The 21,688-nt window shown below is 39.1% G+C and overlaps 1 protein-coding gene across 2 annotated transcripts; it reads left to right on the top strand.

Annotated features, from left to right (window-relative positions):
* The first annotated feature begins 8,473 nt into the window (after nt 1–8,473).
* On the top strand, nt 8,474–21,158 carry sun2 (Sad1 and UNC84 domain containing 2). 2 transcript variants are annotated; one of them, XM_088301636.1, is made up of 17 exons: nt 8,474–8,610; nt 11,996–12,104; nt 12,193–12,293; nt 13,010–13,393; nt 13,486–13,533; nt 14,074–14,130; nt 14,562–14,636; nt 14,730–14,881; nt 15,358–15,408; nt 15,499–15,534; nt 16,539–16,730; nt 16,801–16,929; nt 17,703–17,799; nt 17,914–18,029; nt 18,103–18,276; nt 19,446–19,535; nt 20,635–21,158. In XM_088301636.1, the coding sequence occupies exons 2-17, from the start codon at nt 11,998–12,000 to the stop codon at nt 20,749–20,751; spliced, it is 1,926 nt and encodes a 641-aa protein (XP_088157762.1). In that variant the 5' UTR covers nt 8,474–8,610; nt 11,996–11,997; the 3' UTR covers nt 20,752–21,158. The 2 variants fall into 2 exon arrangements, with proteins under 2 accessions (XP_088157762.1, XP_088157763.1); XM_088301637.1 differs by lacking the exon at nt 14,074–14,130.
* Nucleotides 21,159–21,688: the final 530 nt, after the last annotated feature.

The following is a 21,688-nucleotide window of genomic DNA, read 5'->3' as shown; positions in this document are numbered from 1 at the left end:
GCTTCAGTTCAGGGAGCAGCCAAACATTGCAACAAGTGAAAATCAAAACACAGGCAGCTGGACATGATGGGCGAATAGGCACAGACAATATGAAGTGAAACACGTGAGTTGGATATGGGAATGGAGGCACACCGCTTACTTCCGACTTCTCTTTCCTGGTGAAATCTCTCCCGGCACCACCATTTTTTAGAATGATAAAATGCTTCACAAAAAAAAAGCTGAATGCTATTTACTATAAAGCAGTCTTTCAGGAATTTCTAACACGTCCACTATGTTGCCATAATTATTTTGTCACTGTATTTCCAGACAGGGCGTGTGGTCGGACTCCAGACATGAACTCACAGGAAACGGCATCAGTTTGATGGCCTGAAAAAAGTGTGCTGTCTGTAAATATCAGGTGAAGGTGTAAATACGTGCAGAATTAAATTAACGCCCGTAGAAATGTACACATGCCTCCACCAGGTTTATAGTAGTTGTGAATTACTTTCAAATTGTGTTTTGGAACTTTATTAGTTATATATATATATATATATATATATATATATATATATATATATAAGCCTAGAGCAAAATGCATTGTAACTGTGCGCACAGCTGGAGTTTTCTTTCTTTTGGTATTTTCATAGACAGGTAAGGTTTAAAATGAGCAGTTGCGCCATTGTGGGAGTGAACACTGCCTACTTGATGCCCAGTCAATTAAAGTGGCTTATTCGCTTAGAATTCAGCGCAGGAGAGGCATACGGTCTTTATAGACTCGCTGGACTCTGTGCAAAGTACGTTTATAGAACTGCATGAAGCTCTTTACTTGCGAATGATGGAAAGTTGGTTGATGTGAAGTAAGCACTTGAAGGCCACCTTCCACTCCGATAATGCGCCTGTGTGTGACAACCAAGGTCAGAGGTTTGCATTTAACAAAAATATATTAAAGATGATAATAATAATCGGAATACACTCAGTGAATTGATTTCTGCAACGATTTGGATGGTTCAATGCACGCTGATGTCATATTTATGAATGAAAAATGATTGCATCCACCACACATATATGCCACTCGTGCCACAACTCGGACCTGGTTTCAACTGGTCTAAAGTTTAGTCTATTTTCTGTCACCAATCTCTCAGGTACGACGGAGGCGTGTAATAGAAAATGTCCTCGGTCTTTGGGAATGCCCAGTGAGGCGCAAGTTCGCCTGTGTGTGAAAATAGGGCGAAAATGTAGTCTCATTTGGTTATCCCGGTTTTAATTTTGTTAATTTTTTTTTTCCAATTTTAGTTAGAGTTTAATCTTTAGGTTTCGCTAGCTCTCATAATCTTGGCCTCCACTCACGTCAAAAGAATGTACCTGCACCCATGTGTCTGAGCGATGTGCAGTTCAATAACATTGAGAAGCTCACGACATGATGAATGATTCCGTTTGAAGTTAATGTTCCATTGATATGAACACCTCTTTGTGTTGACGATCTTGATGCGGGCGTGCCCAACACTACACAGTCAGTTGCCATACTCTACAACTGGAAAGTCGTCTCATTATGAAGCTCTGTGACTCACATGGCCGCAGACAGACACAAAACATGCTTACAAACAGTAACGCATTTTTTTAGGGGAACCGTTCCTCTGTTATTTGCTGGAAAACTAAATTAACTTCTTAAAGACTCTAAAACAAAGTAGCCACAAACTGTTAGCAAAGCCCTGTCTTAATAGGAAATTAGTACGGGTGGTCCTAAGATGTAAGGGTGTAGGTCTCAGTTTAGACTGGATCGTTATGGAGAGTCTTCTGCCATGAGCACGTACACTCAAAAGAGTTCTATAATTCTTGAGTCCTGGGCTATTTAGCATGTGTTTGTGTGGATATTCTCATTGTAGCAACACTCACACTTGGACGCTTCAATAATGGCAATGTGATGGGCTCTTACCTACCGGCTGACTCATCGCTGCACAATATGAGGAAACCGACGTGCAGGAAATCGGCGTTCTCCTTGTAAGGACTCTTTCAAGCCAACTACCTGAAATTCTGAGTGCTTCTCGCGCCTGTGATGTCACTAACAAAGAATTCCCCCTCGGCGAGACTGAGGGGAGACTTTAGTTAATTATTTACAACGTGCGACAGAGAATTTGTAGCCCACGCTCCAAGGTCTCAGGCAGAAACTGTGTCATTTACAATGTCTGGATTTACTTTCTGTGAGTCACACGGATGGAACAACATGTTTATATGGTCAGTGAGCCAGAAGTTTCCTGGATTAGGCAAACAAATTATTGATCTCACTTTGTGAATTTTTGTGTTCACCGTGATAGTCATTTCATAGTTCATTAGTTGACTGTTTCGCTTGTTTTGTCTGTTAAAAAGGTTTGTTGGTCAGTCTGTGGGTAAAATGGTTAGTTAGTGAGTCAATTACTTTGGATGTTCGAGCATTTGCTTAGTTTGTGAGTTGGTTGGTTCGTTAGTTGGTTTGTTTGTTTGTCAGTGGGTGGCTTGGGTTGTTCTGCTTCCTTCATTAGTTTGCTGATTTGGTAGTTATTTTGTTTGTTCATTTGTTAGCTAGTCTGTCATTTTGTTGTTTGTTTAATTTGTTTGCATGCTCAGTTAGTTAGTTAGTTAGTTAGTTAGTTCAATTGTTCATCTGTAAATGGGTTTGTTAGTTACTTTAGTTTGTTTGCTGGTTTGTTCGTTTGTTCGAGTCAGTACTGATGCTAGCCCTATCGTATTGGAGGTGTCTTCACTGGCGCACGAATATAACACACCACTGATGTTAGAGATTTGGGCCACCAGCAGCATTTTGAAGCTGTTATTGTAAACTTCAATCATGACTGAGTGTTGTTTTTCAAGGTTTAGCAGCGCTACAGTCAGCGTGATAACACTCAGGCAAGCCCTTTGCGACAATTGTGACCCGGCACACGTCTCTTACCATAACACTCCCTCCTTCTCCCTCAGCGACTTGAGTGACTCACTGCCATGACATCACCGCGGTGAGCTCACAGTCTCGCTGGATGGAGACGGGATTAAATCTGCTGCTGCTGCTGCTCCTGTCACATGGGTCACCAGAGAGTTTAGGATTGACCACGAGGGGCTCAACAGATTAAGACACGGGTCATGCTGTTGCTGCCAGTCAGTTGAACTCTGCTCGTGACCCAGATTGTGTGCTTCAGACAGTCGACAAAACAACATATGAATATGAGATATCAGTCTCAAATAGACTGAATGAAAAATGAATTAACAGTTTATCAAGCAAGGGCAATAGAACCACATGATCAAGGAACAAAATACAAAATAAATAAATAATATGACTATTCGAGTGGGCATTGCTTCTTGGGTCATATTTAAACAATTCTAACAATTTCCCTCGTACGTTTGGTAGCGCGTATACCTGAGTGAAAGTCAATTTCCTTTCAAAGATTAAAATAGTAAAGGGACCATTTTTATAGATGATGATAGTTATGTACTGAATTAAATACTTGTGATTATTACAGTTACAATTAGCATTTGTAAATAATCTATTAATAGCAGGAAAATAAGTCACATTTTCTATAATAAATAATAATAATAATAATAATGATAATATCCCCCTGTACCGCTTCTCCTCACTATGGTGACGGTGGGTGCTGGTGCCTATCCCAGCTGTCTTCAGGCAGTAGGCGGGGTACAGCCTGAACTGGTTGAACTAATAATAATAATAATAATAATAATAACAACGAAAATGTATTATTTTGTTTGGCAATGGTTCCTGTATTTTCATTAAAAAATAAAAAAATATATTATTTAATAATATATATATATATTATATATATATTTATATATATAATATATATATATATATATATATATATATATATATATATATATATATATATATATATATATAAAAAAATATTTAACACATTTTAGAACATTTTATCTCAAAATAAAGAAAATCATCGCAGTGAAAATAATTTTAGAATATTATGAATCAGTAAAGAAAAACATTGTTATCATATTTGCTAAAATACATTTTGCATTTAAACAATAAATTTGGCAAAATGACAACAGTAACTCAGGGAAAAGATTTTTTTTTGGGGGGTTAAAGTTTTGGCAGCCATCGTCATGGGATCCTGTTTATGCACATTCCACAACTTAACAGAGGTCATACTTAGTCATCCTACACAGAAAAGAAAAAAAACAGACTCAAGGTTGGAGATGCCCCCCTTGGGCTTTTTTTTCTTTAAGTCACTGCACTTTCTTTGTGAGGGATAGGGGGAGTGGATCGGCTACCATGGTAACCCTATCAACAACTGACTGGGAGTATCCTTTATGGGAAAGCCCTGAGATTTCCGTGTGGGTGTCAGCAACAGTAATGTGACATGTTTGGTATCTCATAAATATTTACCTTTTCCAAATTGATATTCCTATTTAAATACAAAAAAAATGTCAGCATTCCTGCACTTCTGCATGGTCACACTGCAAAACCTCTGGTGATAATTGTCTATGCGTGGATACCATCACAGGTCTCAGCATCTAAATTTAAGATTCTCGCTGGACATACGCCATGAAATATTCAGTCAATGTGACCTAGAAGAACAAGTGGAACAAAGCAAGGATGTTAGATCAGTGAAGCTTGAGTGCTTCACTGCAATGTAGCGTGAATAACAAATTAGTCCCATTTAGTTTGTTTTTGGAATCTCCAAAAAGTTTTCAAGTTGCATGAAATCATGGTAAAACCACTTCATATTATTCATGAACTCCAACACAAATAGCATTAGATTTTACTTTGAAATATTATTAAAAGGGAATTCAAAATTTTGATTTCATCATGAAGTCATAAAAAACACTTTTTGCCAACTGCATTGGAATACCAGCCTAAATGGGAACGTATCATAACTAAAAGGTGGAGCAAAAATACCGTCTGATGATTTGCCAACGGGGAATGACTATGTCGTTTTGCATATCATGCAATGATTTGCCAACAGCTCAACAATGCAAAACCTGAGTTGAAAGTGCAATGAATGATTTATTGAAGTCATATACATTTTCATAGATTTAGCAATAAGTTTTGAAATTCTTCCAGGCTGAGCCAGTGCAACAGTGAAATCATGACGAAGCAGATATGATACTTCCTGGATGTGGCGTGCTCGTCGTGGTTTTTCTTCTGATTCATTTTGTTCCTCGTTGAAACAATAAAAACGGAGAGACCAATACTTATCGACAGCTTGTCATCGCCATCTTCAGAGTCTGAAGACGACCCCTTTGGGCCAATAACATCATGCGTACACTGGGTCAAACAACAAGTGGGCGGGCCCATTTCATGAAAATATCGAGTTTCCTGCAACTTTTTTGAGGACTTTATTTAATTTTTCCCAATGTAATCATTGGAATCTTATTATTTGTACTTGAACGCCTTCTTTAAAAAACTTGTGTCCAATACACTTTAATGTCTTGATCTAAAGAAAACTGGCATTTTCCTTATTGTTACTTATTATCTATGATAAAAATGATGATGTCAGAGTTTCAAGTCTAGATAGAGGCTCTCATAATCAAATAAACTGCTTCACAGGAGAAGACTTCATAAAAAAGGTACCATATACTGTACTGTAAGTGCATTGTTAAATATATGTACACGCCTGCATTGCTGATGAGACTGGGTGCATGTGTGCATGCGTGTACAGAATGCGTGTGCGTGTAAATGTGAGACTGAATGCTGTGTGTTTGATCTGTGTGAAAGAGAGAGAGAGAGAGAGAGAGAGAGAGGGAGAGAGAGAGAGGTGTAAGTGTAAAAGATTCTGTGTGAGAGCAAGGGTCTGATTTTGTAATAACGAGAGAGAGAGAGCTGAAAAGAGTAAGTGAGAGACCATGAAATAAGGTGAGAGAATCTCAACATTTGCCTTTGTGTGTTTGTGTGTTTGTGAGAAGGAGAGTTAGAGAAGTGAGTTTTAAAAAGAGTGTGTGATTGACTATGTGTGAGAGTGTGTGACAGAGTGAATGAGAGATCACAAAAATGTGTGAGTGCTTGGGAGTGTATGTATGAACGTAGTTGGAGATTGATGTGTTCCTAGGAATGAGGGACAGCCTGCCTGAAAGAGTCTGTGGCATTGTACATTTGTGCGTGTTTGCGCTGCGTGAGAGCAAGTGTTTGAAAGAGAGTACTTGCGTATGATTGTGTGAGATTGTGCATCAATTTTTTTGTGTGTGTTTGAGTGTGCATGCATGGGACACTCGTGAAGGAAAGCATGAGTCGGAGTGGATGAGAAATTGTGAGAGAGTTTGCGTGATGAGAGAGCGTGTGAGACAGATTCCAGGAGAGACACAATTTGAGTCTGTGTATGAAAGTGTGCAAGTGTTATTGTGCATCTGCGTGTGTTCGCATTAGTGTGCCCATGAGAGTGTGAGAGCATGTGTGTTAAAGAGTGTTAATGCATGAGAAGGTGTGAGATGTGTCTGGGCTGGTTGTCTGACAGATAAGCAGAATGGGAGAGGTTGCATGTGCGCTTGGGTGTTGCCGGCGTACGAGCAAAAAGAGAGAAGGAAATGGCACACATGATAGAGAGCGTAAAAGCCCCCACCTCACGGCCCCCCCGGGAGTGATGAGCCTGTCGGGCCTTCTCATTTTTGAGAAGCCCATGACGGAGTGGAGTCCTGCCGCTGTGTCGCATTCTGGCTCGGGCCAGCCAGAGGAAACTGCTGCATAACGATAACAAGACACAAGACAATGGCTTGCACAGGCGTAAACACACACACAGTGCGTATACGCTCGACATGCAAGAGCTAAAAGGGTCGGGGGCCGGGCCATGTTGCCAATAGTCTCCTGACCTTTTGCGATTATTTATCAAATATGCAACAACCCGGACATACCAGCCACATTTTAGAGCTTTTCCTCCCATTTTGGAAATGTGGAAATTGGAGCTGTCACGCTGTCCTCTGCCTGCTGTTTGTCTGCCTGTTGATAAGCGACGTTTGGGTTTATTTTAGGCTACTCAGAAGATTATTTAGTTGTATATTTTCTTTTGCCTGCTGGCTTGGTGGGCGACTGGTTAGCACGATGCCCTCAAAGTGAGAGACAGCATCGGTCGTGGGTCCGATCCCGGCTCCGGCCGTCCTGTGTGGAGTTTGCATATTCTCCCCGTGCTTGCGTGGGTTTCCTCCGGGTACTCCGGTTTCCTCCCACATTCCAAAAACATACATGGCAGGCCGATTGAACATTGCCCCTAGGTATGAGTGTGAGCGCGGATGGTTGTTCGTCTCTGTGTGCCCTGCAACTGGCTGGCAACCAGTTCAGGGTGTCCCCCGCCTACTGCCCAAAGATAGCTGGGATAGGCTCCAGCACCCCCCGCGGCCCTAGTGAGGAGAAGCGGTACAGAAGATGGATGGATGGATGGATATATATATATATATATATAGATAGATATCTAGATAGATAGATAGATATCCTGCTACTGATTTTGCTGTTTGATTGTAAAATGGCTGTAATTATATTGTAATGGCTCTCATTATTATTATCAATAATTATTTGTATGATTATAAATGTTAGAATAAAAATCAGATACATTTAATTACTTGTATTTTAAATACAGTAATGCAACAATAGTGTTGTGCCAATCCGATTGACATGATCGCAAATCGGGGCCAATCTCGTAATTTTCAGATGATCGGAATTTTCTTAATTTCAACAATAAAATATTGGAGTTTTTCAATGTATTTGAACCATTGGTGATTTACAGTCATATAAAAACGTATCAGCTTGGGGTGCCGCTATTCCTAAATAAAAAATAGTAAATAAACAAACAAATAAATAAATAAATACCTGAGACAGTTTGGATCTGGTCTTTTTTTTCTAATCGCATTGTATTGCCTAGATTGATCAGCACTCTGTATCGGCAGGTACCCAATATCAAAATCAAGTGCCTTGGACTTGGACTCAGGTGCAAAAAATATTTGATTATCACATCCCTAACTAACAATGCAGCATTTATAATGTACTTGTTTGTAATTTGTGTTGATAGTAATACATACTTATTTGTATGAAACATTTTACAATTTAAAAATGACAATAAATGATGCACTATAATATTGTATTTGCAAATAAAATAAATGAATGCATGATTATTAAATCAATATATTTTATGAGTATATAATATGTATGTATTATTGAAATATATATATATATTTATTAAGATGTATTTATTGGGGAGGATTTAACTATCGTGAATCTCCTTTTTTTCTCTCCTGACAACTACAACGTGACTAACGGGCTGATAGCGACGCCGTGTGTCGGATAATCGAACTGCAGCTAAACAATCGTGTTCAGTTTTGTTATGATCTCAGACAAAGTGCGTCAAATTTCCATCGTGACGATCACATAACGGAAACGATGTCATACTCTATGATGCCAAGCACGTTGAACGGCCTTATCCGATTGTATTAAACAATGACGTTATGTAAACATAACTCAACAAGAATATTGCTCGTGAATTATAGGTTCTTTTAACAATGCTTAGACCGCAAGAAATAGTTCATTGAGGTTTACTCGCTTTATTTTGAAGCCTTTTACCGGAAGCCGCTGTCTATTTATATTTTTCTTAAACTCACTTGAGTGCTGTCAAAATTCATAATCTTCGCAACTTGGATAAGACCGCAACGCCTGTTGAGGTAAGTTAAGACAGACGCTTGCGTGCCACTAATTTGTCACTTAAATACTGAAAATGCTCTTTTTGACTTGTTCTCTCCTTGGCGTTTCTTTAGTTTGTTTATTTTTTTCCGATTAGCTAGCTGGTTAAGGAGCTAGTTTCATCTAAAGTCATCGTTGAGACAATAACAACATAAGTCGTCAGGTTTAAACGTTTCATTGCACTGCTTTTGAGCTGGATGCGTCATTTTAATGACGTGCATTAAATCAAATTTTTTTCCGAAGTCTTATTTCTATATCTTGTTGTCCTTGGTAACAAGGCGAATGGTGTCACTGCGCGACAGGCTAGTTGACTCATAGTTATATTTAAAGAAAGACTAAAACTAGTCCCCATAGAATGGAAGAGTATTAGGGGCATGCTGGGAAAAAAATCTCTCTCATCAATCTCTCAAGGCGTTTTCAAACATTTTAAAAAATAAAGTCGTATATTTTCCACGTTTTTGTTTTTTTTAATTCAATTGGTATGTGACATTAACATTATAATACTTCCACAATGAAGGAATATATATGGATGAAAAGGTTGTGTATTTGTGAGCAGAAAATAAATCGGTTTTTCCAGAAAAAAAAAGTTTTACTGTTAATTTTTTGAGAATAAAGTTGTATACAGATCAAGAAAGTTTTGATGATGGATGCATCAGTATATCATTTCAAGGTCATTTTTTCATAGTTCTTGATTAAATCAAGATTCAATTTGGGAATATCAAAGTTGTAATATTGTACATTTCTAAGGTTAGGGTAAAGTACTACAAGAGAAATGTTATATATTTTAGACAGAAAATTTGTATATCTTTACAGATTAATGTGGTAATATTGTGAGGATAAAGTTGTATATTTTCAGGAAAAAAGTTCTCTATCTTCAATATAAAATTTTCTGTTAAGGTTAACTAATTATTTTTAAGGTTAAATTTGAAATAAAATTAACTATTTTTTATTTTAAAAAATCACGTTTATATATTATTGTTAGATTAAAGTCATACTTTTAATACCAGAACAGAAAAGTTATATTTTGGGATTTAAAAAAGTCATACATTTTCAAGATAAAAGTCATGTATTCGTGAATTTACACATTCTCGCAAATAAAGTAGTTGTATGTATTTTCTAGGTACTATCATATATAGTATATTATAATATTGCAAGAGCTAAATTGTAGATCAAGAGGAAAAATATATTTCTATGACTTATATACCTCAAAATGATGTGCCTTTGTTCTTGTAAAATTTTGACATTTTGTAATATTTATTTCCTTTTCAGGGTAGCGCTCAAATTTCTTTTCACGTTTACATTCTGCACATGTACTGCAGGATTTTTACAGTAATTTTCTTTTTCAAACACATGATTCAGCCGCTCCAAATGACTCATTCCTCAGGCACTTTTGCTCAAATTAACCACGGATTGAAAAATGTTTGCCAGCCTCTTGTGGTCTATTCCTTCAGTGCCTGCCTGATTCAAATTTCAAACCCATTGTATGTATAATCAAGTTGTTTAAAAGTCAGCTTTACATGTCCTGAGTAAATTATTAGCAGTGGTTCTTAAAGCCATTCATGTTATATGTTGTACCGTAAGAGCACATCTAAATTATTGTGATCTGGAAACTTCTACAACCTTCTATGATAGGGCAAAGCTGTTAATTTCATGTTTTAAACTCTAAGTAAGAAAAGGCCGCAAAAAGACACCATGTGTTCTCATCAAAATTCTGAAGTCAAATGTATGAAATGTTTCTCAAACAATCCTGAATGCTTTTGAAAGTGAGGCTTAATGTGGACATTATTTCAGAGGGACTATCAGTAAAGTTTAATTTAAGGGAGATGACCTTGAATTCATAAAAGGGGGTGTTGGAGATACGCCCATACAGAAAGAAGTGCTGAGCTAAGCGCCACTCAAAATGCCATTTCAAGTATGAAAGAGGATTTGAGGGAATTATAGCCATATGCCCCCCAACTTTGTGATCGTAGTGCTCTTGCAATGTGCTTCATGCAGGTGTTCTTGTTTACAGTGTTGGTCAAGTCATTATTCAGGGCTAGAAGCAATTGATGCAACATACTGTACATCCGCGCTATGGCAACAACTCCTCCGCCTCACAGCATAAACGAAGGCAGTGAACCCAACATGTTGAAATACTGACGCCATGTGCACTGAATATATGAAATGTATTCGTGCAAGTGGCCTTCATGGATGTTTTGACTTTCCTTTTTGTGTCTCTTAGCGGTCCTAATTTTTTGTTTTGACTCGTTATTCTTTGCTTTGTAATGTAATCCTCCACCCTGTAATCCAACGATCGTGACTTGTGTTAAATTGGTCTTTCACACAGACTTCCTGTCCTTATGTTTTAGGTGCATGTATGCCACCGCAACTTCCTTTCGTCACATCTTCTGCTGTTCATTTCTGGCATGAAGTCACTTCCTTGCTCTCTCTGCTGTCTATACATTACATTAATAGTCGAAACAATTGAAAACTGCTCTGTGACTGACTGGTGACCAGTTCAGGGTGCAGTGCACCTACCGCCCGTGGTCAGATGGGATAAGAACACCAACATGACTATTCACAAGCAACGTGGGGACCACAATGCCTGTAACACTATCAAAAGATAAGCAGTGCTGCACTAACTATTGCACTCGCTCATGATACGATAGGACCGCACCCTCAAAACAGACTTGAGTTTCAGAAGGCTTAAATTAGAGCTCAAACCATGACTTGAATAATTGTATTTCCAAAAAAAGATATATTGAACGTATCTGTTAGCTTTCACCAAACTGATTTTATTCTATTCGCGGGACAAATACAGCTTCAGATATTGTTGATTTAAATTAGTTGAATTTTGGGGTTGTTCACTTATAAGCTTGTTACAATTTCTATGGCATCTTTAAAGGGGAAGTAAAAAATTTTCTTTAAATGTGGGTGGTGCGGTGGATGACTGGTTAGCACGATGGCCTTACAGTGCAGAGGTTATGGGTTCGATTCCGGCTCCGGCCTTCTTGTGTGGAGTTTGCATGTTTTCCCCATGCCTGTGTGGGTTTTCTTCAGGGTTTCCTCCCACCTCCCAAAGATAGGTTGAACACCCTAAATCGTCCCTAGGTGTGAGTGTGAGCGCGGCTGGCTCCTGCACCGCCGCAACCCTTGTGGAGAAGCGGCTTAGATAATGGATGGATTAAAATATGTTCTCTATGACTCCACTAGTTGAATCATTAACATTTGTGGAACATGTATTAAACAGCAAAATTCACCCGTTTTTAACCTTGTCAGGTGGCATCCGTTTTTCCTATGAAAATAGAGACAATAATACCTATTTGTTTAAACGCACGTTTTCCAGTATATAAAATCTCCACTTGTTTTTTGTTTTTTTTCTTCCAGTCATGTCTCGTAGAAGCTGCCGCCTGGCATCCACAGGCTACTACAACTCGGATGACGAATCCGACTCAAGTAGCGTCACCAACATTTCATACCGAGAGAACCCTGTCAAGTGAGTAACAGTGGTGCAAAATCTTCCATAACATTATTTTTTTTCAATTGTGTTTTTAATTACTGATGCTTGTTTTGCTTTTCCTCAGAGTTTTCAAAAATAAGGTGAGGACCCGTAAGGCCACCTCTCGTGCTTCCACCAGCTCGAGCAGCTTACAGTCTCCTTCCACCAAAGGTCAGGTCACGAAAGGTCAGTGTTGAAAGTGAACATGTAGTCACTTTTCTACTTCTATAGAATTTAGCTAATACAGAAAGATCTAAACTTGTGAAATTAAAACTGATGAAATCCAAACTGATGTCTTCCATGATACTAAGTGAAATCAGACGCAAAATTCATAATTAATGGTAACAGGGCACTTAGGACCACTGTAATCTTTAACACGGCTCAAAATGCATTTTATATTACCAAGATTCATGTAATATTTGCTGCAACCATTTAACAGTTTTTCGAAAGAAAATTCAAAAGTATTCATTTTTTTGTTGACTTGTCACATTACATACTCAGTTAATTGTTGGATTCTGAAGATACACAAATAGCTAACTGACCCATTTTAAATAATTCTTGTAATTAAAAAAATATTGTTAAATAATTAGAATGAATTCTAAATAATAAAAATGTGAATTAATTGTTCATATTAATAAAAACATTTTTTTATATTTTTATCTTTTTTACCTCATGTTTGAATTACCTTCCCTATGTGTATTTTTTAGCAAAAAATCCAATGTAAAAGCTTAACTCCCCGAGAGAAAACCCACACAGGAACAGTGTGAACATGCACAGAGCCCAGATTTGAACCTATGACCTCTAAACTGTGTGGAAAAAAACAGATTGTTTCACATTCAATTTCAAAGATTACACTGAAAAAGGAACAAAATACCTATATTGATGAAATGTCTTCCTTAAAGCCCGCAGACCTTCCTTAAGCACCCAGACAGACCTGACCCTGGCAAGCGTGTCCTACGCCACCCCCAGGGCCACCCCCCGGCCTGCCCTGATTGCGGCGTCGTCGACCACTCACCAGACCGCCACCCGCACCCCATCACCTCCCCCGGAGAGGATCCGCACCTCCGGCCAGGCTGTCGTCTACCTCCGATCGGAACACAAGGAGCAGGATAAGAACTGTGTAGACAGCTCGGGCTACTCCTCCTCTGAAGGGATCAACCTGAAACCTCCGACACCTACCACCACCACCAAGTCCAGTGCCAGCACAAGCAAAGTCAAAAGTAACAGCGTGGCTCCCAGTGTCGGATACAGACTCCGGATCAACAGCACACTCTGTCGTGTGAAAGGTGGGTCCACATCTTTGTTTGCTACATGTGCTCTGCATTTAACTCAACTGTCAAATAACACACTTGTTTTTTTTTTGTTTGTTTTTTTGCAGACTCGCTATCAACATTGACTGAAAAGACAAAACATCTGATCACTTATGGTACGATGTGTGTGCACATTTGGTCCTCGATGCTTCAGTCTGGACTAACCAAACTCAATTTGCCTCTTAGTACGGCCACTATCACGTTACGGTTATAGAAATCGCCATTGCTATGCAAAAATGCAATTAAATATCAAGCAACTGTTACACAACACTGCACAACAAAGAATTTACAAACATTTTCATGGAACAAGGCAGTATTAGAATTTAGGTTGTACAGTTGTGCCATGCTGCAGTTAACGTTTTGCAGTGTCACTGTATTGTAGACTTTTTAAAATCATACTTTTAGATTTTGTGTTGATGGTTTTCTTACATGGATTGCTAGTGTGGACTCATGTTGCATTAAGCATGAACTAGGAGGAAAGAGTGAATGTCCAAAGTAGTTCAAATGAATTGAAATCCTAAAATGCATCTTGTCTTTTTTATGTTAGTTGATTTTTTTTTTTCATTACTTCAGATAAATGGAGGTTCATTTTACCATCTCTTTAAACAAGAACCTCAGTTTGAAAAATCAACTAATGAATTGTAATCTGTTCACAGGTGGTCAAATTTGTACACAGCCGCTGGTGCACTTTCAATCAATTTATCGAACAAACGGTAACAAAACAAGCACATTCATGCCACTCAAACACACAGATTTGATAGCCAATTAAGAGCCAGCCGACACTCATTCGCTGATTCTCATGTTACGCAACGAGCTTTACTCTTTCGAAGTCACCGATATTAAAGCGGAACATGAGGATGGTAATAACTGCACCTCATCTAGGAGAGTTCATTGATAATGTTCATCCAAATACACTTTGATTGCTCAAAGTAGGCAGTGTGACATCGCCTAATAAAATAAAACCATAACACAAAGAATGGAGGATAAAGCCCGTCACACTTTTCTACTCTATGTACTTGAGTCAATTCAGAACTAAAGTGCCTTCACTGTAAAGTTCAAAGGATACAAAAGTTTAAACCATTAATATGCACTAAAAAGTGCACGTGGAATCTTGCCTAAGTTAATTTCTCTTTTTGTCCTGCAGCTAATAGAACCTTCATCAGTGTCCAAACAAAGAAAACTTGCATTGTCCTCATCCTCCTCTTTGTTGTAGCTGCCTGTAAGTGACTCTTAAATACACGTTGGTAATAGATCAGTGCATGCTCTTTGATTTACTCCGCAATATTTTTTTTGCTCTTTGTGCTCTTCTCAGGTGTGTGGTTCCTCCCTCCCTTGTTGCCCCCTTTCTCCACCCTTACCAACTTCATAAAGGCCCAGTCACAGACCATCAAACTCGCGCAGCAATCCATCCTACCAACCATTATTCTTCCTTCACCCGACAACGTGCAATACACAACCGCAACGGTATGGTTGCTGGCTACTGACGGATGTTTCTAATATTTTTACGCTCTTATGTAGCTGTGGGTACGCCTAATGAGGTTCCTACACAGGATGGGGAAAGGTGTGGGTGGTCGGCCCTCACACAGATATACACGGTTGTTGCAGCATGCGTGGTCTGCGCATTTACATGCTTCATCTGCGCGCTCACAAACAAATCGGTTGCATGCGGTTGACCGCCATAAAACGAACAAAATAACTAAAATATAAAAAAAAAAAAAGATCTACGTCACATGCACCCTGCAGTCATTTGGATGCGGAAGCATGAATTGGCTCAGAGACATCCAATAATCTGGCATTAAAGGCTTTGGAAAACAGAATTAGGGTCAAATTAGGATGGATTATTCATATCTGTGTACCCTTCTTAGAATAGGTAAACCAGTAATTCTCAATTCCATTCCAGCTCATATTTACACATTTTTTGGGGCTCTTATTCTATGCAGGACTCAGCCACGCTGCATACCGATGTAGAAGCTAAGGTGCAGAATATCCGGGTAAGAAGTTGATCCTCTGTTTAAATTCTTTTAAAGTTTAACATTTACAACATTTCTTGAATGATGACTGGAATGACTGTGCTTTTGCAGGAGGCTCTGCAGCAAAAGCAGGAGCTCCTCAACAAGGTAAATGTATAACTTTGCACGTGCTTCTACTTAAATTAGGTAGATTATAATGCAAAAATCTTGTATGGTTGCGATTGATTGGCAGTCCGTCCAGGATGTATGTGGTCGAAGTCAGGTGGGATAGGTTACAACATTTTGTCATTAAGATTCATGCGTTTTTCACTGAGCAGTTATGCATCCAACGTTTATTAAGTCTTCCAATGCGTTTGAAAATAATAATTAACCCAAGAAATGATTTCAAAATGTTTTCATCCTTCAACTCAATTTATTTATTTCAAAATGTTTCATCCTTCAACAACTCAATTGATTGTTTTTCTTTTTGAGAGAGGAAGTAAAATAAGTCTGCACACACTCTTATAACTGGTATGTCTGAGTTCAGAATCAACCAATCACATTCCAACTCATCATAAATAGCAATTAGTACACACCAGCCACCATTGCCTCTGATTAACCTCAAATAAAGTAAGCGGGCCGTGCGATGGTTGACTGGTTAGCATGGCCGCCTCACAGTACAGAAGTGCAGGGTTCAATTGCGGCTCCGGCTTTCCTGTGTGGAGTTTGCATGTTCAGTGCCTGCGTGGGTTTTACTCCCACATTCCAAAAACATGCATGGTTGGTTAATTGAACACTCTGAATTGTCCCTAGATGAGATTGTGAGCGTGCATGATTATTTATTTGTCTTTTTGTGCTCTGCAATTGGCTGGCAACCAATTCAAGGCGTAACCTGCCTACTACCCGAAGACAGCTGGGGTAGGCTCTAGCACACCAGCGACTGTCAAGATGAGCGACTTAGATCATGATGATGTTCTAGTAGGCTTCTCCTGGCATTGTTTTGCTTTCTAGCAGAGCTGCTTGAAATGCTGCTATTTGGAGGTGGGGCCTCGGTCATGATGTAGTTAGCGTATGGTATTGTTAGCTAGAAAGCAAACAGATATCCACAAAAGCCTGCCAGCTCATCAGAATTTTTAATGGGGTCATCATTTCTCTATTTTCCCCTGTTTCAGATGAGGGAGCAATTCGAGGTGAACATGCAGAGTATGTGGGACTACGTGAAGACAGTGGAGTCCAATAGTGCGCGGAATCTGGACAATGAGGTCACACTGCTGGGCAAGAAGATGGATGATCAGAAGCGGGATTTTCAGTTTCTCACAGGTCTCAACGGCAGAATGAAAACTTTAGAGACCCAGATTGCTCAGGTACTGGCGGTGATGAGTAACAATTGCAAATGTTTATCTCATGCTAACATCAAGAACATTCTGAATGCAGTTGTCTCAGGGGTTGTTGTCCATCCAATCACAACCTCCTGCACAGCCTTGTCCTGACATCTCTGCCCAAAACCAGCTCACGCCAGAGCTTCAGCAGGCCATGGAGAAGTGGCTCACTGACCACGTCCAGGTAGGTGACCAGTCTGGGCCGCCGCTCCCTATCGACACAGAGTGTAGGGCAACATCGTCTGTGGGGAGGCACCACCTCGTCCGTCTGGGACACATTGTGTGCTCGCGTCATGCCTGTTTTTTTATGAGACGGGTTGTGGAGGGCTTTGGGTGGTTGAGCAAGATTCTCTTTTCTAGCTTTTACAAGTGAACAAACTTGTCATGTGGAAAGTTTAGAGAAAACTATGAAGTTACCAAATCTACATTCCTCCATCAGATCAAGTAATCCATCTTATTATTTGCCGGTCTAGTCGTTCGTTTCCAAACGGTCAGGTCTGGCTGGTGGGTACATTGACCAAATTGTGGCATCAGGCAAGATGGATTTTTGCGGTATCGGCATAGTTGGCTAGCGAGCCACACTCTGGAGTGTTAGAAATGGACCTACTAATAATAACAAAGTATCTCGTAACTGCACCATATAACCACTGACGCGAACGAAGGTGCTTACATCATGAGGGAGGAACTTCTTCTGGACGCGCAAGTGCCTAATTGTGGAGGCCTTTTAGCCTCACAATTGAATACCACAGTTCTGTCTTTGTACATGATTTCAGCACATCTTTAAACAAATGATGACAAAAGAAACAAATCTTGGAGTTGACCTTGTAGGGTCTTTAACAAATTAAAGTTGACAGATGTCAAAGAAGTTCCATTGTATTCTTCTCTCGTACTTAAAAATAAGTGTCACAAAAGGCCAAAGAAAAAGTAATATTTTGACATTTCATGTTTATTACACAGGCGCAGAATGCTGTAAACCTACTGGACAAAGGCATCTCCTCAGCACGTGCAGAGCCTTTCGCTAACAAAATGGCTGACTTTGCACTGGAGACTCAAGGTAAGACTCTCTACACCAGAGGTCTTCAATCCTGTTGCTCTCGAGTCGGTGTCCTGCCTGTTTTCCATATCTCCCTGCTGCAACACACCTGAATCATGTGTGTGGAATGTTCAGGTGCCAGCGTGATCAGCACCCGCTGTTCTGAAACGTATCACACCCGCTCAGCCTGTGTGAGCTTTATAGGATTCCCTTTGTGGTACCCGAGGGAAAGCCCCCGCACTGTCATTCGGGTACGTCTTCACCTCCTCCTCGTCTGTTTTTTTTGTCAGAGGGTATCCTCCAACTTTTGTCACTCCCCCTTAGGGCGATCCAATGCTGCTTCCTGGCAAATGTTGGGCCTTTCACGGCGCCCACGGGACTCTGGTCATCGCCCTGTCTCACCCCATAAGGATAACCCATGTCACGCTGGACCACGTGCCACGATATAACACACCCACCGGTCGAATCGACTCTGCACCCAAGGACTTTGAGGTCTATGTAAGTCATCTGAAACATTGATTTCTTTTTTTTTAGTAGTGAGTTGCGTACACAGAATGGTGGCAGTGAAGTTAACTCATTCCACAATTAAAAAAATTATCAACTAATGGACAATTGTTCAAAAATAGCTTCCCAGCTGTGCTGGATTCATGGTAATGCTAAATGTTATCTACTTTTGGGGCAATATTAACGGTTATGCAATGGATTGAACACAAACAACGCAGCAACACATGTAGACGGGAAATTCGTCGTACTGATGAGCTGAGAGGTCAAGTCCATTTTTTTATATAGACCTTAATCATAAGAGTGTTAAAGGGTTTTACAAGCCCACAGTTGACACATTTTAAAGACATCATCTGATATTAACCCACAGGAGGACAAGGAAAATAAAACTGGGTAAAAATGTCTTAACACTTCAGTACTGCCCCCAGGTGGCCAAGGCAGGCACAAAAAAACATGATGTTCATTCATTTGATGCACTGTGACGAATACATGCGACCGTTTTTCACTCTTTCTGTCATTACTGTGTACATATATATATATATATATATATATATATATATATATATATATATATATATATATATAAATAAAACTTGTATTTCAAGATACCACTTTACTCTCTAACGTTACAAAAACACTGAACACTGCTCGACACATTCAAAAGCTTATCTCATATTCGCTTGAGTCTTGATGTCATAGTGTCACTACAAAGGTCACGAGTTAAACCTTTCATGCATTGTAGTCACTACAGCGGACATATTACCACTACTTGCAAGGCGGTATTAACTGCACCAATCAGTAGTTTGTGGTGGGTGGAGCTAAACACACTGCTGCTGTTCACTTCTTGGTCAATAACGAGAACCCAAAATGAATAATGCTGCTCGGAGGATTTGTGGCAAAGTGAAGATAGCTATCAGTAGACGATGTCATGTTGTTGACTTTTTTGGACAGCAAGACCAAATTGTGATCTTGATTTGAATTTGAGTGTTTAGCCCTAGTATAGAACATATTTCCCATGGTGAACAGGGGTTCACTGTACTGCACTTCATTGACTCTGATTGTCTTTGTTTTCCTGTTCCAAACTCTCAAAGTAAATTGCACCTGTTGGTGTATGTGACATGTGACTTATTTTTTACATTTTTATTGTTTTGCATTTGCTCCCTCAGGGGTTGAAGGATGAGGTGGAAGAAGGAACGCTGCTGGGCACGTTCACGTACAAAGAGGACGGCGAACCCACACAGACATTTGAGCTGCCCGTGAGTTTGCCACACAAATTTTTTACCATCACGCTCGATTGACCACTCGGTTAGAGCACATTAAGAAAGCAAGTCATGCCTTTACCAGAGATGACCATATTTTTCCAAGATGATAAACCACATTTTGTTATTTTAGAACTCAAAGGTGTGCATGCTCTTGCATACGACAAAGATGATATAAAGGCTCCTTGTCCCTAAACTTTTCTTGAAAAAAAAAAAAAAAATCAGTATTTTTTTTTTTTGACCATTGCTGCCATTTTGATTTGAGCCACTCCTGCACTAAAATTTTGCGTGTTTATATCTTGGAGTTTTAATTGTTAATGATTAGTTATCCTCTATATAGTAAAACTTTTGTCCACCAGTAAGGTACTGTCCTGTTCCGTTTCATAGGTTGGATCTCGGTCAGTACACTTTTAAAACAGCTGGGTCAAAAGTAACCCAGTCCTCAGTTCAAAAGGGACCAAAGCAATGCTGGGTTATTTATACCCACCGCATTGGGTTGAGTATTTGACCCAGCAGGTTGGGTCAAGATTTTGAAAGCTTCCAAGAAATGGGTCAGCGGGTTAGCAGTATAGCTTTGGTTAAGAAAAATGTCTTAAGATGTCATTTTCCCCCATTAGGGTTTGCCACAGCAAGTCACTCGCATGATATGTTTGGCACATTTTTATTTTTGCGTTCATAAGAATGTTTCATTAAATTCAATTCAATACACAAAAGTGGCAACCGGCTTCAGCTAGAACCCGCCCAGATCCAATCTTCAACCCAATCTGCTTGGTCAAAAATGCTCAAACTCCACAGCTACCCAGTTAATGGGTTAGGAAAATAACCCAGTATTTTTAATATGTATAATTTACATTCAACAAGCTGGACTTGAGCAAAAATTGTTGACTCCAAACACTTGAACGATATGGCTTTTCTCTTTTTATATCTGCAGTTAAAACGAATTAAGTTCGCCCACACTAGTTCGCAGTGGCTCATTTAAAAAAAAATCTTGATTTGTGTTTTAACTCCCCAAAGGAAATTTAAAATGCAAATTCAACCAAATTCTGAGATCCATTCTCTTTTGGTGACATTACATCTGTGCTCTTGTCTGTCACAGCCCAGCAACGTGATCTACCACGTGGTGGAGTTGCGTGTCCTCAGCAACTGGGGTCACATGGAGTACACGTGCCTCTACCGCTTCCGAGTTCACGGTACTTTGGCAACGGGGACATGATGACAGCTCAACACCCCCCCGATGTCTGGAGTGGTGAGTTCCACCACTTCCACCGCACTGCCGTTTTTTCAAATTTTGTTGCTGTCCTATGAAAAGCATAAAATATGCCACCTTAACCATGTTAAAGCTGGTTCATAGCCTCCGTTTAGTCGTCTTTAATATTGTTGGAGGAGGTAAATAATATTAGGTCAAAATTATAAACACCAGTTCAAAAACTTAATTTGGTCCCTGGTACTTATCTCATACTTGAATTCGTTTTTTATGTTTTGCTTTTGTTTTCTTCTTAATCATAGTGTCATGTTGATCCATGAGGCCTGTCCTTCTTTGACCTTGAATTTTCTATGAATGCAAAGTCAGGAAAGATGAAAATGTATTTTATGTGAGAGAATATATTTTAGCAAACCATGCCTTGTGTCACAGTACTTTCATGTAAATATTTACAAGTCATGTTGAATATTAAGGGCAAGAAAGAGAAAATTTCTGAATGGTCAAACTATTCAAGATATTTGGAAGAATAAAGTAGAAATGTGATGAGGATAAAGTCGCCCCCAAAAATTGACTAAAATATTTTAGTACATAAAAATAAAATAAATTAAAAAAATTAAAACATTACTTTTTTTAAGGAAAATGTGACATTAAAATAATAAAGTACAATGTGATAATTCATGAAAGCACATTTTCTATCCTTTCTTCTTGCTAAGTTGTGCATTTCTTTTATTTTCATCACATTCTGAGTGTTTACAGTAAAATTATTAGTTTTACCCATGACGTTTAGTCATATAAAGGTAAATTATTTTTCTTAATATTGCAATTTGATACTTATACAATTTTTAAATATAAGTTACACCTTAATACAATTCCCTTGTAAGACTTCAGTTTTATCAAAATATATCTGGTTTGTTTTCCAAAAATGAAATTGTTTTTTGCACTATCATGG

This window comes from Idiotropiscis lumnitzeri, chromosome 8 (genome assembly GCF_059441095.1).
Source record: "Idiotropiscis lumnitzeri isolate Australia: NSW breed Sydney's pygmy pipehorse chromosome 8, RoL_Ilum_1.0, whole genome shotgun sequence".
Classification (NCBI taxonomy): Eukaryota; Metazoa; Chordata; class Actinopteri; order Syngnathiformes; family Syngnathidae; genus Idiotropiscis; species Idiotropiscis lumnitzeri.
Note: the sequence above shows the minus strand (reverse complement) of the source record. Positions and strands in the feature narration are given on the sequence as shown.